This window comes from Phoxinus phoxinus, assembly GCF_949152265.1.
Source record: "Phoxinus phoxinus genome assembly, chromosome: 11".
In the NCBI taxonomy this organism is placed as follows: domain Eukaryota; kingdom Metazoa; phylum Chordata; class Actinopteri; order Cypriniformes; family Leuciscidae; genus Phoxinus; species Phoxinus phoxinus.
Genome location: NC_136886.1, coordinates 5511083 through 5529282, shown reverse-complemented (window position 1 = coordinate 5529282; position 18200 = coordinate 5511083). Strand labels below are relative to the sequence as shown.

Here is an 18200-nt window from a genome sequence, read left to right as displayed (position 1 = left end):
TTAATCATGGCACAAGATTAAGAAAATTAATTCGGCTTTGCCATCACATAAATGAAATATGATTATAAATCAAAATATAAAAATAATTGTTATAGAAATTTAAAATATATTGCAAGAGAAAACAGTTATTTTAGATTGAAATAATAGTTCACATTACTTTTACAGTATTTTGATCATGTAAATGTAGCCTCAAAAGCATTAAAAAATCTTAGCAATCCCACATTTTTCAAACAGTACTTGAAGTAATAATCTACCTCAACATTTAAAGCAGATCAGTCAGTTGCATTTAAGAATTTTATGATCGACAGGGTGTTTGTAAATCAGTCAGTGATATGTAAATCATTAGTCTTTCATGCTTAATTTCTCAAAACAAAACCACAAACCAGACCATTTTCAGATATGCCAGATATGGGAATAAAAATGAGGCATTTTTTTTCAGGGCTCATTGAATGGACTTTATACAGGGGGCCTAATGTCATCCAAAAGTTCAACTCTGTTCAGCTGAAAATGTTCATAATGATGGCTTTAGTTTACCGGGATTATACTGGGGGGGAAATCACTCATTCATTTGCTCATTCCATATAGATTTGTAGAGAATGTAAAGCAACTTTAACTAGGTTTTGTCAACAGATTCTGCCTTAAAAGCATTTTAAACACAGTTATGAAAAGCCCAATAGGCTTTCTCCCACAAGCTCAGTTAAATATTAGTAAAACACCCAAAGCCAGTTGAAACTTGTTGTACTTGTATATTATTCAAGACCTCCACATTCCAAATGATATTACACAGCCTAAACCACCGTGGATTCTTATAGGCTATCGTAGGGCCAGATAAACACGCCCACTATCGTTTATTTAGAACGACAAGGCGTGGCATTTTTCAGCCAATGAGAAACGACATGGAGCCTGATCTCATGAATATTACAACAACCGGTTTGTACACACTTATAATCAAGTTCACATAACAGCTACCTCCTTCTGCACTTACTCAGGTCCACAGCCGGGCTCTAGACCAACTCATATCAGGCTTACCTAACGACAGTACATCAAAATGTCTGAGAAGCTTCCATTCAAAGTTGGTTAGTATACGTTTATTTGATTCTTGTCTTTACATCCGGCGTAATGCTGTTCTGCACAAAAGTGTGGAATTATGTATTTACCGCCAATGCTAATTAGCTGATTCCATGCTGCTTAGTTTCTACTAAGCTCCCTAATAGCCTTTCGATAAAGCATACGAATCTTTGCAAAAGGTATTGGGTTGTATTTTTGACCGAGCATGAATTGTTGCAAATCTTAAGTTGCTAGTACTTATACAATATAACACATGGCAGTGGACGCGTCATTGTCAGCGCTGCCTTGCACGAGACGCTTTATTGCAAACCCGCCCCCTTAAAATCACTGTTCGCACACTAAATACGTCTAGTTTATTACCATAGCCATTTATGGTTACTCGAAAAGTATTATATACGGTTTTATACCTAACACCTGTCAAACAAGCTAGCGTGGTTCCATTAGGAAGACGTGAAGAAGAAAGTTTGGAAGTTGTAGTTTTTTGTGTGCACTGGAGAAGGTCCTCTGTACGAGAAGTGCTTCCCTACCGAACGACATTTCCCATAATGCAGTGCTCAAACGCGCCGCCACTTTTCATTGAACGTACTCATTCATTTTCACGAATCGGTTCTTTTGAACAGCTCGTTTTGTAGAATCGGTTCATAAAACAGCTCGGCTGCTCTTACGTCATCACTTGGACCCTGACACACCGTTATTGCACAGTTAATGCTTTTAAAACGTTTGAAATATAGTAAAATATTGCTATTTAGTACTGGTTTTTGGTTTAGTTGTTTTATTAACAGGTAGTAATAATAATTGTATGTCTCCCAGTTCTGTGTTGTAACGTTAGACCATCGAACATTTTTTTACAAGCTGATTAATTAATTTATATACTGCCTAAAAAGTTTTATTTTTTTATTTTATTTATGTTTATTAAACCAGCTATTTGTTTGCATGTGAATAAAACTGTCCTACAACCTATTCCAGTTCGTATTCGTGAAATCCTCGGTTCTGTGAATCGGTATAATCGATTAATTGAGAGGGTCCAGCTCAAAAGAATGATTCGTCTACGAATCGGACATTGATGGCGATTCAGAGTTAACCAAAAATGAATGTTTGCGTTAAAACTATGCACTTCAATTTAGGGCTAATTAAACCCATTAAGTTCATATCTTTACAGTTGTTTCTGCGTCTCGTTTAGACACGCGTCAGCCTAGTCACGGTGACCGGACTTGGCACCTGTCTGTCCCTCAGGCATTTGCAGCGTCTGTTGTTGTCTTTCAGCAAACCTCTCTGATGTTCTCACTGCAGATAAGGCAGAAGTAATTCAATAGTAAATCCAGCCGGACTTTGCTCCACAGGCTTGAACGTTCAGAGTTCAGTTTTTCAAAATCAGTGAATGAAATGTAAAAGTTTGACTTGTACTGCCAACTTGCCTTATTTATTAATAGCCCATTCTGAAGGCGTTTTACAGGGTTCCCATGGTCAATGGAAAATGGTAACGGGTATAGGAAAATGTCGGGAATTGGTTGTTTTAAGTCATGGAAATTCCCATTCCTAAAACATGTTCGTATTTCAAATTGTTCCTTAGATCTTGTTATAGGTTTCCGGTTGCAGTTAAAAATGTCCTTTCTGATCAAATGCCATTTTCTTTTGCAATTAAACATTTGTTCAACCACTGAATATTAAGGCAGGTGTGTTTTCTTCCATTATCTACTGTGGTAGAATCTCTTTTTGGGTAACCTCATGGTTAAGTGTGCACATGAAACTAAGCACCATCCCCTTAACCAGTTCAAGACACGTTAGGCATGCGGTTTTGGGTGTCATCTGTTGAATTCCTCTTCTAGATGTCCAAATATGAGACTGACATTTCAAAGACGTCTTTAACTTGCATGTTATAATGGACATAAATGTCTATTGTGATTTGTAGTCTGCCAAAGTATACACAATCTGTACTGGTTGGCCTATTTAATTGAATCATTCTTTTCCGCTTCCTCAATGTAACATTTGTTGTAATTTTCTGTGTCCAGCTGATATCAGCCTGGCCGAGTGGGGACGCAAAGCCATAGACATAGCTGAGAATGAGATGCCAGGTCTGATGAAGATGAGGGAGCTCTACGGCAAGACAAAACCCCTGAAAGGCGCTCGCATCGCAGGCTGTCTGCACATGACTCTACAGACCGCGGTGCTCATTGAAACCCTGACTGCCCTGGGAGCTGAGGTGAGGGGAAGCAAATGCATTAACATTAAAGAAAGAGTTAAAACCCAGAAATAAAAAACCTGGCATTATTGACCCACACTCGTACCAAAATCACTATATTTGCATTACAAAAGTGGCATGACGCACCAGGTTTGGTGGCATTTGATTATGAACAGTCTTTGTATCGGAAATTACCATACTAACATTCTTAACTTTCAGTAATTTATCAATCGCTGAAAGTGTATTTGTATTTGAATAGAAAGTGAATCTGTATTTATTTATTCCACAGAAATGAATACTTTTATTCAGCAAGAACGCTTGACATTTGTAATGATACAAAAGATTTCTACTTCTATTTGAACTTTCTATTCATCAAAGAATCCTGTTAAAAATGTAAAAACAGTTATTTTAAATTGTAATAATATTACTATTTTTACTGTATTTTTTAATAAAAAGATGCAGCCTTGGTGAGCATAAGACTTCTTAATTTAAAAAAATATATATATTTTACCGACCCTGTGTACCTTGCTATTCTTTGAAATGTAAATTCCATGGTATATAAATAAGTTGTTTTATATTATTACTATATGATTCAATCACATTGCCATAGTACTTTGTTTTGGAAAGGGACAGTACAGTTTCTTCACTAATTTATACTCATAGATGCAGTCTGACTGAAATGAATCCCTCTTTCTTATCCCTTATTTCCTTCGTCAAACTGGAATTTCCCAGCCCAAGGCCATACTTTATACATTGTTCCATAACTTTTTTTTGATATTATATATAGTCACATGATCTCATTCCTTCTCCTTGATGTCTGTCTGCTGCAGGTCCAGTGGTCCAGCTGTAACATCTTCTCGACCCAGGATCACGCAGCGTCAGCCATTGCCAAAACTGGCGTTCCAGGTAACAGGTCTTGATGCGCTGCACTGTCGTTCGGCTCTGGCGTAATCCTGCCGACTGTTTGCTCTAAAGCTGCGCAATCAAATGTAGATAAGAGGACCGCAGGGTTTAGGGACACATCCTGCTTAAAGCATGTAAAACCTAGAATCAGCACAAATAAGTTTAATCATTAGATTTCACTCAACATTTTTGAAGGACTAACATGCAAGAGTGGGGAGGCAAAGACAGGTTTATCAACTTCATCATTACAGCTTTCACAAAAGACTTTTCCCAAGCAGTTTTATGCACTGAAACCTTCAAAGGGATTCAAACTGAATGATTTTTAGGGTGAAAGATGGCAAACTTTTTTTTAAAAGATTGCGCAATGTCTGTCTAACAACATCAAATGGATTCTATCCCATGCTTTTCCAGTTTCCAGACCTTAAGTCTTTTCTTAGGCAGCAGCTTCAATACTCCAATAAGCATAAAAATGCACATGCATTATATTATAATAAAAACACATGCATTTTGGGTGAAATAGTCTTTGCACTACTTTTCAGTATAAAATGAATTCTAAATATCTATCAACATTTCTCACTCTTTGTCTGCTATCTTGGATGGATTTTTTTTTTACTGATCACAGTGCATTACGAGATTGCCTTCTCCACAAAGGATAAGCCTAAATGCAGGCCTTAAGAAGGTGTTTTAGTAGGCAGCATAATTACGCTGACAAGCTTTTGCAACTGCTCTTGTGTCAGGAGCTCGACTGATGCATTAAAATGCTGCTGACTAGCTCACTAGTGTTGGAACAGAGCTGATTAATACAAGTTAAGACCTTTGAGCAACAATTGCATGCCTTTTTGTCTTTTTAAAACTAAATTGCATTTCACAGATTCATTCAGAGGAATATCTTAAACTGTCGAACTGAGGTGGTTGACATTTCAGAATTAGTGTTGATGCAGAGTAAATTTGATTGCCAAAAAACATTCAAATATGTTGATATAACCAAAACGGCACAGTACTCTCTGATATTCGAGTGACAGTAGGGGTGAACAACATGTACTACATTTCCAAAAGTGTGAGGTTAGAAGAAAATATTTCTTTTTCTTCTTTTTTAGAAGAAAAAAGGTTTTAAAAGAAGTGATGCAAAGCTGAATTTTCAGCATACTCCAGTCTTCAGTCACATGATTCTTCAGAAATCATTCTAATATGCTGATTTGGAGCTCAAGAAACATTTCTGATTATTATCCATGTTTAATTCAGTTGTGCTGTTATTTTTGTGATGACCATGTTTTTTCAGCAAAGGAACAGCATTTATTTGAAATAGAAATGTCAATATAAATGTTTTTTTGTGTCACTTTTCAACAATTTAATGCATCCTTGCTGAATAAAAGTGTAACATTTCTCAAAATTGCCACAAACATTTGAGTGATATGTAAGAAAATCATAAGGCCACTTTTTTGATTGGGTGACTTACTGACTTTGCACGCATCTTTTGCATTTAAACCATTTGAAAATTGATGGTTTAGCATTTTGTGTGAACAGTCCGTCTCATTTACAGTGGTGACAGTAGGTGCATCCTTTGCTTTTGAAGCTGAATTCTCAACTAATTGTTATACCAGCTAGAAAATAATGGCACATTAAAAATGTCAAACATATTAAGAGCTTGTTGTGCTTCTGAGGAGATTTACAGCTACTAACAGCATTCTGTCCACTTTGCACCTTATACTGGCAAAGAACCACTTGGACAGGAAAACACCTCTGTTTGACACGCATTACATTTGTTCCTATTTATTTGTTTGTGATGTTAAGTGGCAGGAAAACTTAAAATTTGATGTAACTTTGAGAACAAGATTGAATATGCAGGTGCGCTCGAGCACAAACTTATTTGTAGCAGTCAGGGACACAATTCTGATGCGTATCTTGTAATCTAATGTGTGTGTGTTGTTTGTGCTTGTTGTAGTGTATGCCTGGAAGGGAATGACTGATGAAGAGTATGTGTGGTGCATAGAGCAGACGATCTACTTCAAGGACGGTCAGCCTCTTAACATGATCCTGGACGACGGTGGAGACTTGACCAACATGGTGCACCAGAAATACCCTAAACTGCTTGCAGGTATATAATCTTATTTGCTTTGTTCTGTCATCTACTCATCTGTACTCATAACATGTTTACTCATCTTGAACAGCCAGGAAAGAGTAATTTAGACTACTTGTACAGTACTTCATTACTCCATTGTCTGGATTTCCATAGCTAGTAATAACACTACTTCTTGGCTACTGATGCTTCTCACACAGTTGCACTGTACTGCTGTTTTATGGCCACTAGATGGCAAGCTAATCCATAATCAAGCCGTTCCATTCTTGAGCTAGCAAAGAAAGAAACCTTCAATAGAAGCAGTCACTCACAAACATAAACCTTATAATATTAGCATTCGTGGAAAATTGAAGAGCATTACGATACTTAGGAAAGGGGAAGTTCCCAACAGAATCTTGTTTTATTGATAGAGTGTGGAGGTGATGTGGTGTTAGTTTTACTCTATAAATGTCAGATTTATGAGGCTACTCTATTTGACCTCTATCCTTTAGTAGGGTTAAGCATCTGGGCTGGTAACACAAAGGTCAGCCCTCTGATTCTAGGTAGAGGCCAGTGAACTGTTAACCTAATTCTTTTAAACTGCTTTTTTTTTTTTAAGTAGGTCACTCTTTGATTCCCCCAGTTAGTGAACTGTGAATAATAGCATTGGATATAAAACTCATGCCAAATGTTGCATACCTCTTTCAAACAAGGGTCTGTTTAAAAATATATTTTATAGTGTTGCTGTTTATTAAACTTTCTGTTCATCAAAGAATCATATAAAAAAAATGTATCACGGTTTCCACAAAAATATTAAGCAGCACAACTGTTTTCGACATTGATAATAGCAATACATTTTAAGCCTGATGTCAACCACCATAAAATCACAAGAAGTAGTAATAAATGTTTCTTAAGCTGCAAATCAGCATATTAGAATGATTTCTGAATGATCATGTGACCATAAAGACTGAAGTAATGATGCTGAAAATTCAGCTTTGCATCACAGGAATAAATAATATTTTAAAATATATTCAAATAGAAAAGTTGGTTTAAATTGTAATGATATTTCACAAGATAACTGTTTTTACTGTATTTTTGGTCCAATAAATGTAGCCTTTGTCTAATTTGAGCATTTCTGGGATTTTGTATTGACCAATCAGAATTCAGAGTTATAGTTAACAGTAACAATAACATAATGTTAACAGTACGTTAATTCGTGATAATGTCTTCCATTGCATATGTATAGGAAACAGCACAGGTCATTGTGACTCGCTCAGCATCCAAACATACTTGAATAATAGCCAGTCTCTCTGTGAAACTGCACAAAATAAAATTAAGACCTGCAGTGATTTTGCTCCTCATATTTTCGTTTCGGGTGGCTTCATGCCAGAAATGCTTTCGCGTAGAGTTATGATAATACCTTTGGCTTCTGAGCTATAGCACATTGAGGCTATAAAGTTGTCAGAAGGGTTTGTGACAGTCACTTATCTTTCCGTAAGTAGATGGCTGATATGTCTGGGATTTGATTTGGCCTCATCAGTTACACCAGTGAAGGTCAAGCTAACCTACTCCAAAATAAAATTGATTGCCCAACCAGTTATTCCTTCCAAACAGATGCACTTAGTTTGATATTCTGGATCTTTAACTTTTACGAAATAATTCTTCCTGGTTAATCCCTCAGGTATCAAGGGTATCTCTGAGGAGACCACAACAGGAGTTCATAACCTCTACAAGATGTTGAAGAAGGGAGAACTTAAAGTTCCTGCCATCAATGTCAATGACTCTGTGACTAAGGTAAACCAAGATGTAATAACAGTGCATGGTTTTATCCTGTAATTCCCCGTGGTCATTTGATGTTCTGTTTGTTCACACAAACGTGAGCACTTTGTGCATGGTTATGACCGTTATTTGGGAATGACTTATCTCTCTTCTCCCCCCCCCCCCCTTTAGAGTAAGTTTGACAACCTGTACGGCTGCCGCGAGTCTTTGATTGATGGCATCAAGCGGGCCACAGATGTGATGATTGCCGGTAAGGTGGCAGTGGTGGCTGGGTATGGTGACGTCGGTAAGGGCTGCGTTCAGGCCCTACGAGGCTTCGGTGCCAGAGTCATTGTCACAGAAATCGATCCCATCAACGCTCTGCAGGCAGCTATGGAGGGTATGGTTTTTTTTTTTTTTTTGTCCTTTCCTTCCTATTTAAACACCTTTCTTCGAGTGATAAGAATAATTTGTGTTTTAGTTTTTCTTTGGTATGTAGTGAAAGGTGAACAACTTAAAGCTACACTGTCATTTTTTAAAAGTTGAGTCTTAGCAAAAAACACTTTGTTCTTTCAAAATTATATGTGCTCATTAATGTATAATTACTTCTACCAACTAATCAAGTATTCTCGTAAGCATAAATCTGCCATTTATAATACATACAGGTGAGCTGCTCGAATGGCGGAAGCCATGTTGCGCCTCCATCTTGAAAATACATTAGCCAAAGAGGGACATACCGGTACCTGTAAATTCAAGCTTTCGCGTTTTTACACTCAGTGGCACCGTGACGAATGCGAACGGGAGATTACTCGCGACTGCCGGCAGATTTTAAATAATACGGCCACTGTAGGAGTTAAAACGCCCTCTGAATGGGAGGGGCTAGAAAGTAATATTCAGCTGGTAGTCATATACAATTTCACCGCAAGATGGGAGTAATTCCTACACAGTGTAGCTTTAAGTTGCACCTAATGAAATTCTCTTTTTTGCGATTCCCTGAATACAATGCAAAATCTATCAAATGTAGCTTCTTTTTTTTTGCGATCCTCATAAGTAATCTGAAAAATAATTGCAAAAATGTATAGGTTTTCACAATTTTTATTATTATTATTAGCTAGTTGAATTATCCCTAATTTAATTAAGTTGCAATGCATTTTTTTCAGGAGGATACAGATGCCAGTGTGTGGTCTGTGAAACATTGCAAAAGGGAAACTTTCTCATCTGCCGTCCAACACAAAGCGATTAAGAAACATAGATGAATGACAAAAATAAAAAGTACTACTAAAAAAAGTTATTAAAAGCCCAGTATACCACAATAGAACTCAAACCGGTACTGACATACTAATGTCAGACTGGCTGTGGATTTCTGTGCGTGCACCTGCCGTCTGTCAACGCGCAAATTAAAAAAAATTTTTCTCTTATACTGACTATTTACTTGATTGATTACTTAACTTTTTACTAAGTATTTGTTTTTGCTGTGGTTTGCCTATAAGATTTTGGATCATGTTATCAAAGCTGGATAATACATTGTTAGACTAGCCTAGCAAGCAAATCTAATAGCCTAACAATTAAAAAAAAAAAAATCTTTATTATTATTAATATTGCAGATTTGTGAAGACTGTGGAAGGCTTTGTACTGCACTCAATATTCCTCAAAGTCTTAAAAAAATAGTCATAGGTTGTTTTGAAAGTTAAAAAATATTTGAATTTGGTGAGAGACCCAAAGGTCCCATCATGAACCAACTATATTGTTAAACCATGTATGTATTAAAACGACATTTTGAAGGTTGCTGTAACCGCATGCTGGGCTAGTTTAAGAATATTAGATTTTTTTATTTATTCATTCGGCTCTCGTTACGCAGGCTATGAGGTGACCACCATGGATGAGGCCTGCAAAGAAGGAAACATCTTTGTGACCACCACTGGCTGTGAGGACATCCTCCTTGGCAGGTTTGTACAACATTAATCAAACGTACACCAACTAACAGATGTTCAGCAAGAATGTGTTCTGTACAGCAGCGGTTTTCAAACCCTGGGTCAAGACTTAAAAAATGTGTCGCCAGGATGATTTAAGGAAAATATAATTAAAAAACAACATTTGTTTACATAAAATCATAGTCTATAGGCCTATATAAAAGATGCATGCAAAATATGGATTAATCTACATTTAGTTTATCATTTATTATGCAGTGCGGAATGTTTTGATAACCTTAACCTTTCTGTGTATTTCATACCTGTTAGACAGGAAAGGCACAGGTAGCCTAAATATGACATTTATAATGGGTTTATGTAAGGTTTGTTTTTAGTTCACTTAAATTAAAAGTTGTTATATTTTTTGAAGCCTAATAAATGTTTAAAATTGGGGGGGGGGGGGATAGTTGTTTTAATTTTTTCTTAGATACCTATAATAAATAATAGTTTAGCATCCAAATAAATCGTGAATATGGCAAAATAAAATTCAAATGAGAGAGTTACGTGAGCCCAACGCAGCTTACTTTCACTTTCGCTTTAAATTTAGTTTTGGCTCGTTTATAGATATTTTTTTCATTCTTGTTCTGTTCTGAATATTATTACATTTAAAGGATTTGTTGTGGAATATTTTTAGTGTATTTTTTAAACAGACAGCAAATGATAGTAGGCTATTAATTGGTTACAATGGTTAACTGGTTAATTAGCATCCCTGTAGCTTTAGCTAGATCAAAAGAGTGCAGAATCAACTTTGCGTTGCGATCGTGTCACGGATCAGCCAGTGCTTGTGCATCATCAAAAACGGTTGTTAAGAAAAGTGATGAGCTGAATTTTTCTGCCAGCTGTGCACAACAGAGCACTTTTAAATTAGAATAAAATGAGCCTTTAGCCCCATTGTATTCTGTATGCTTGGCTTAAGAATAGGCCTATGGGTCGCGTCACTTAAAAAAAAAAAAAAAAAAGGGTCGCTCTTGAAAAAGTTTGAAAACCACTGGAGTGCAGTATGAGTGTCCCCTCGAGAACTGAGAACATTCGGTTTCTGATTACAATTCCAAATTCGTAATGACACTAAACATTTTCCATTTAAAATGACAAAGAACAGTTCTTGTAATTTCAGCAGCCTTTTGCCCAATGATGAGATCATTTTTTATTTTTTTAAATCTAATAAATCAAAAATAATTTATTATACAACAGGTTATTACCATAGGCTGTAAAAATGGTTATTACCCAATCAAATTTATTGCACCTAGCAACATCAATGTCCAACATATTGTGGACTTGGTTTGTCTCAGTATTGCAAAAATGGTGGTTTATCGTGGACAAATCATCTGCGTATGTTTTTTCAAAAGAAATTTTCTCTTTGTAATAACCCTAAAACGACTTCCCTTTTTCTTCTGATGTCACTTCGGCACCCTGGCTGTTGGATGTTAGCTAATAGCCAATTAGCGGTTTATGCGAACACTCATTTACTGTAGGTCTGTCTCCATTCTGGTATGAAATGCCTGCTTTTCATTATCCAATCAATTCTATAAAGTCGAGTTAGTTTTTCTCTCTTATTGACCATCCTACAAATATTTACACAACTGTTCAAAAGTTTGTAGATTTTTTTTTTTAAAGAAAAAAGTCCCAAACTTTTTTTTTCAAAAAAGTCCCAAACTTTTGAATGGTAGTGTATTTATTTACATTGCACTCTCATGGCACAAACATTCAGCTTCACACAAAGCTTAATCTGCAGAGATGTCTTGCATTTCCAGCACACAAAACACAGCCTGATATGTTGGACACCTTGCTAAAAATGTTATTGAATTCTCACACTCTAGTCTACGCCGACTGCAAATAAGGATGTCATCCAGACCGGCACAGCGTGAAAGTTTGTCAACGATGAATCCTTTAAACCTGTTGAAATGGGCTTCTGTGTGTAACAGGCAGGGAGATTCATGTGCAGTGAAAGGACTCCCGGGCCTGCAATCAAACACGCACAGCGTGAGATCTGGCTACACTTTGCAGTGTGTGCTTGAGATTCATGTGCTGTATTATTCTGTGCTTATCTGATGTTTAAATGTGGAGGTGAACTGGTGGGTTCTGATGGGGTGTGGGCCTCTGATAAATGGCAGGGATGAGTACGCGCAGGGGCCAGTAAAGCACAGCTGGCGTTTGGTATTATCAACAGATGTGAGAACTGTGTCTTAGATTCTCTGGAAGTTTTTGGAGCCGATGGGACATGTTTAAAGGCTGGCAATCTGCGAATGTCTGTCTGGCACCAGTTAAGCAAATGCAATACAGGTGAATGGATTATGAAAGTAAAATGCAATTGCGTTTCTAAGAATGTTGGTTCAAAATATTTCACCCACCTCTCCTCAAAGACGTATGATTTGAGGCATCATTCATGGATGTAGAATAAATGGTGCTGGACAATTTACTTGTCAAGTCTAATATTATGTTTAGTGATTTGTTGAAAATGTTCCCTCCTGTTCTATTGTAATGTTCCATCATTCTAGAGTTTTGTTTTGATATTGTTGTGCCAAGGTGTTTGAAATGGTGCCTTGCCTAAATGTTGTTCATCTTTGTGATTCACTCAGTCAGGTAGTGTAAACGTGTGTATTTTTTATTTTATTTTTCCCAGACACTTTGAGCACATGAAGGATGACTCCATCGTCTGCAACATAGGCCACTTTGACTGTGAGATCGACATGAAGTGGCTCAATGAACATGCAGCGGAGAAAATCAACATCAAACCTCAGGTACAGGATTAATATTTGGTGGCTGCCACTCAAGACTGCTCTAGGGGAACAGTAATGCATGGTGTTTTCTTTAATAATTGTATTACATTATTAATATTAAATAAGTGTTGTTTATTGCGCTTTAAATCAATTGGGTTTTTTTGTTCAATTTTTGCCTCTGGTTTCAAAGACAAGGCTTAAGGCTAGTCTCAGACTAAAATGCATGTTTAACTAAAAGCAACTTGCACTGGTTTATCTTAAAATATGTCAGTGCCATTGTTTTGTCTTAAGATGTACACCAGTAATGTGCAGTTTGATATATTTTTTCCCTAAGGCACATTTATAAAAGCCACTTAAATGTCCTAATTAAACTAAGGCCTAATCCTGGCTTAATCTAACCCCTGTTTGTGAAACCAGAGGGCTGTTCCATAAAACAAGATTAGAATACAAGCCAGGCTAATTTTAGTTAATCAGACTTATTGTCGGTTGATTCTGTTTCATAAAGTAAACTTTAAATAGTTCAAACTCAGTTACTCTGGGAACTTAAGCTGGGAAATGAACCTGGTCCAGGGCAAGCTAACTGTCAGGCTAAGCCTGAGTTGTTGTAACACAATGATATTACCACTGACACTCTCGCATACCATTATTTGACGTTATGAACCACTTACAGTCCAAAAATAAATATACAGTATAGAGAAAATCTACTTGAATAAGGCTACGATGATGTAAGATTGATTTACAAATGTATGAATACATTTCTCTCTGGTTTTGTTTGGCAGCTGTAGTATATTTTATGGTTATTAGAATAACATTAGAAGATTACAATCAACAACAAAAAAGCTTTTTAAAGCAACAATTTTAAATAACAAAAGCGCAGACATTTTAACTGGTAAGATGAATCTGAGCTATTATATATATATATATATATATATAATTAAAAATATTTTTCAATGTACCTGTCTTTTTTCAATTCAAACACATTTAACACAATTATACAAATGGACATTTCCTTTTAAAGACATCATATTTGTCACCTAATAATTATTGCTTATTTTTTCCTTTTTTCCCATTTGTGATAATACCCACCCACCACCAACACATAAAAAAACATAATTAGAACAATAACCAATAAGTACATAGCTAGACACTTTAACATAATTATGACATATTCCTAATAAGTAATATTATTTAAATATAAAATAATAATATTAAATGAATACATAAATAAAATAATAAATAACTACATTAAAAGGGAGAGGGGGTTATATAAAAAAGGGTAATTAATGTAGATGTATTCCTTGATTTTATAAAATATTATTTGATTTTAGAGTTGCCCGTATCTTTTCAAAATGTGTACTTTTGCTCTTTATTTCATGCTATCCTTTCCATAGTGCACTTTAAAAACATAATCTAACCAATCATTAAAACAAAAAAAGGGAATTCTAGCTTTCTCCAAAAAAAAAAGATTTGCTTTAAAAGCTGTAGCCTAATTCTCAGTATTCTACATAAGTATTACTCGTCTTTATTAAGGAGCATATGCCCTATGCACACAGCAGCGCTCATTCAACGTGAAGTTTAGCAGCAAAATGGAAATATTTGCACGACTTTCCCACACCTGTGAAATGTAAGTAATTTATACAGCACAAAATAGTTGCTGTTTACTGTGGTGGATTGATTTGATCCATGATCGACCTCTAGGGCTGCTGAAGAAAAGCGTGCACACGCAATTATCCAGACTAGATAAACCTGGATCAAATTAGTGGGATTGCGTGAATTTCAATTACCTTTTATGAAACCGCTTTAGCCCCGACTTGTTTGTTGGGTTCATTCAAGTCAGATGTTGGAGTTTAATCCCCGCTTTTCTTAGCGTCTTTTATGAAACAGGCCTCAGGTCTTGCTGTTCCATCATGAACCCTTGCTTAAAACCCAACTTAAAATGTTTGGTGGTTGTTGTTTTTCTTTAACCAGGAATTTGACCAAATTTTTCTTTACTTTTCAATAAAAAAAAATATTTGTATTGAATTATTAATATTAAATAATCAAAGTAAACCGGATTTTCCCTGGGTTAAAAATGGTCTTCGGTGATTGCTGACAAACATTGCCATCCACACACACAGTACAAAGTATGCTACCCATGTGAACTGTGAGCCCAGTACTGACAATAAATCCAAAATAAATGCAAAGAAACAGTTTGTTGTATTAACTTATACTATTTATTCATGAAATAAAAATAATCCCTGTCAGAACGGATCATAAAACAAAGTGCTTAGAACCATTTTAGATTTAAAATCTGAGTCACTGAATGACTGTTGCTCATTGAATTACTAACTTTTCAATTCAAAGTAACACATTCCATAGAAAGAGGCAGGTCTATTATTTTGCATTTACACTCCAATAATTAATGCACGGAACAAAATCTCATACTGTGTCAAATGATTTATCCATTGCCATTATCAGTGTCAATCGGATTTAAATTAATTGTGCATTTAAATACGGTTGTTAGTCCATAAATGTTACAATGTGTAGTATGCTTGCTTTCTGTATAATATAAATTGTATCTTTTTAACCTAAGAGCACTGCGGTTATAATCACTGGTGCTGACAATTACAACAAGTACACAAAGCTGTGCTCTTGCGAAAACCCCCCTTTAATCGATGAATCTCTTATTGTCATCATGTTTATACTTTGTTGGTTGTAATGAAAGGATTCGCGAGCGTGAACGATAACTCTGCTGTTCTGAGCGCTGTTGAGCGGATTCTGACTAACTTAAACATCTGATTGGCCATTATGTTCACGAGCTCTTAAAATGGAAACCTTTGCTCTTCACACTTTTTTTTATTTTTTTTTTATTTTTATACACACACTCGCAGGAGCATTTTAAAGCAGACGCTATCAGTGGGTACCGGAACTTGAGATATCGTCACATTAAATGATCAAATAAATCTTTGGTGGGACAACGATTCATGAAACCCTTTTTAAAATGATGCTTTTCTCAAATAGTAAAAACATGAATTTAAAACCCGATTTACTTTCTAAATGCACATTATTGGCCTTGTTTCCTGCAGACATCACCAAACGCCAAAATCCTGCTTTTGAATGTCCTGATCGACTTTGACTGATTCTCTCCTCTTTATACAGGTTGACCGTTACCGCATGAAAAGTGGCCGTCACATCATTGTTTTGGCTGAGGGCCGTCTGGTGAACCTGGGCTGTGCCATGGGCCATCCGAGCTTTGTGATGAGCAACTCGTTCACCAACCAGGTTCTTGCCCAGATTGAGCTGTGGACTAACACCAGCAAATACCCATTGGGTGTATACTTCCTGCCAAAGAAGGTACAGTATCTTCATGTAGACTCTACAAATACAGATACTGTAGAGTCATGTTGTCTGTAAAGCCAGTGGCACACCAAGCCGGTGGTTGGGCATCGTCGGGCCGTTTTTGAGCATGGTCCGTTTTTCGGTGTCTCTAGTCGGATGCCATTGTTATTTTTTGGCAGATTCAACGTGTAGAATTGGCGTCGGGCCATCGGTGAGAGAGAGAACTCTGATTTGGCTGTTTAGTTTCGCAAACGAGTTGGTGCACGAGAATACGATGATAGCAAGCAAAGAAGTCAAGACGGCACAGACAGAAGGCTGTTGAAGATGAATTTTACGTCATCTTACCCGAGCATTCAACTGCGCAAATATTTTCAGAATGACATGAGCGGAGTGGAATAAAGAACGTGATCCGCATGATTGATATTCAAAACGTTAAAGTCCGATGACTTTTAAAGTAAAACGACTTTTCTCCAGTGTTGTGACGTATTTCCAAGTGAAAAGGAATATTGAATAGAGGGCAGGGTTTTACTTCTGCGCTCCTCCTCTCCATCTCTCGCTCATAGCAGACTAACGGTTTGAGGAGAGTTGCCACACCCTCGCGCCGTAGCACATGACAGGAAGAGAAGTCGTTTCGAGGAGGGAGGGAACTCGGGGAAGGATAACGTGTTTGATTAAAGATTATAAGGGTACATGAATTTTTAAAAATGAATGAAGTGCACAGATAATTTATAATAAACACTACAATATTACATATAAAAATATGATTTGTAAAATTAGATTTTATGGCAACTTTAAGCAATCGGTGATTTATGTTTTGTATACCTGGAGTCTTCGTTTCGCTTTCCCTTTTTGAATGAAGACTATAGACCAATATATCTGCTTAAAGTGACAGGTATCTCCTACATGCAGATGCCTATAGTCCTTTCAGTGTGTTCAAGAACAGATTTTTTATTTTATTTTTCCGACATGAGGCGACAACGCTGTTGGCTTTCATCAGCGCTACTTTTTTGCCATCGGTTTGGTGTCGCTACCTATTAATATGCACATTATCCATGAATATCCAGATTTTAAGGGTGCTTTCACACTGGGTATTTTTGCTGCGGTCCGAGTGCAATTGTTCCCAGTGCCTCCCGGTTAGTCTCGATTGATTTTATTGAACCCTTACGTCATCAATAGTATGCACGCCGCATAATAGAAAACCGAATGCGGTCAATATATTGTGGTTTTTATTAAGTTGATGCTGTCATGCACAGCAGAGTAAATGACACGAGGGTTTACTGTATGTGCGTTTGTGGTCAACCAAACTCAGACCACCTCGGTACCCGGGTCAGCATGACCGCTTTCACATTAGTAATTATTCATGTGTACCGTGCCCCGTTTTGAACTAAACTACCAGTGTGAAAGCACCCTAAGAGTGTTACAAAGCTTGCTTAAACAAGCTGAGAAGCTTATCAGATGAAATTTGTATCCGCTATACATGAATATATGAAATGTATGTATTCCTCACTATGTCCTTTGTGTATGTGTAGCTGGATGAGGAGGTAGCTGCCGCACACTTGGACAAGCTTGGCGTCAAACTGACCAAACTGTCAGAGAAGCAAGCCAAATATTTGGGTCTGCCCAGTGAGGGTCCCTTCAAACCAGACCACTACCGCTACTAAGTAGCTTTGACCAATCACAGCTTCAGCTGTGGATGGGGACGGACTGCACAATCATTGGCGGTTGGGCCACTTACCTTTTGCGGCTATAAAAGTGCTTAATCGTGTCTCACTCTCATCGCGAGTGCCTGCGGGTTCTCACCAACTCCTTTTTTGCATTGATATTAAGTGCAATGCTTACTTGTGAACACATTGTCACTGTCTTATTTGCATTCCTTGTTTCATGATACGGTTATATTAAAAACATAACACAAAATTCTTCCATTAGGTCAGTTATTTGATGCCCCTCAGTAAATTAATACTCTGGCACGTTTTGCTTCTTCCGTGTCTTACTCTGAAGTGATTCCAGTTTGTCAGCTAACTATGAATTGAGCGAGGCACGGCCATGCATCCTTTTGTAAACCTGTTAAAATAAACCTGTAATCATTTGTCTATTGGCAAGCTGTGAGTTTGAGTGGGTCTGGGTAGCTCGTCCTGTTTCATTACATCCACTCATGAAGACCTGATGAAATAAATGTGGTATTTGACTGTAACATGCCTTGTTTACTTGTTAGTCCTTTATTTAAGCACAGCGTT

At 36.9% G+C, this 18200-nt stretch overlaps 1 protein-coding gene across 1 annotated transcript; it reads left to right on the top strand.

Annotated features, from left to right (window-relative positions):
- The first annotated feature begins 836 nt into the window (after positions 1-836).
- ahcy (adenosylhomocysteinase) lies at positions 837-18157 on the top strand. Its single transcript, XM_079627768.1, has 10 exons — positions 837-1076; positions 3078-3268; positions 4078-4153; positions 6093-6245; positions 7888-8000; positions 8157-8364; positions 9823-9910; positions 12552-12669; positions 15787-15981; positions 17496-18157. The coding sequence occupies exons 1-10, from the start codon at positions 1049-1051 to the stop codon at positions 17625-17627; spliced, it is 1302 nt and encodes a 433-aa protein (XP_079483894.1). The 5' UTR covers positions 837-1048; the 3' UTR covers positions 17628-18157.
- Positions 18158-18200: the final 43 nt, after the last annotated feature.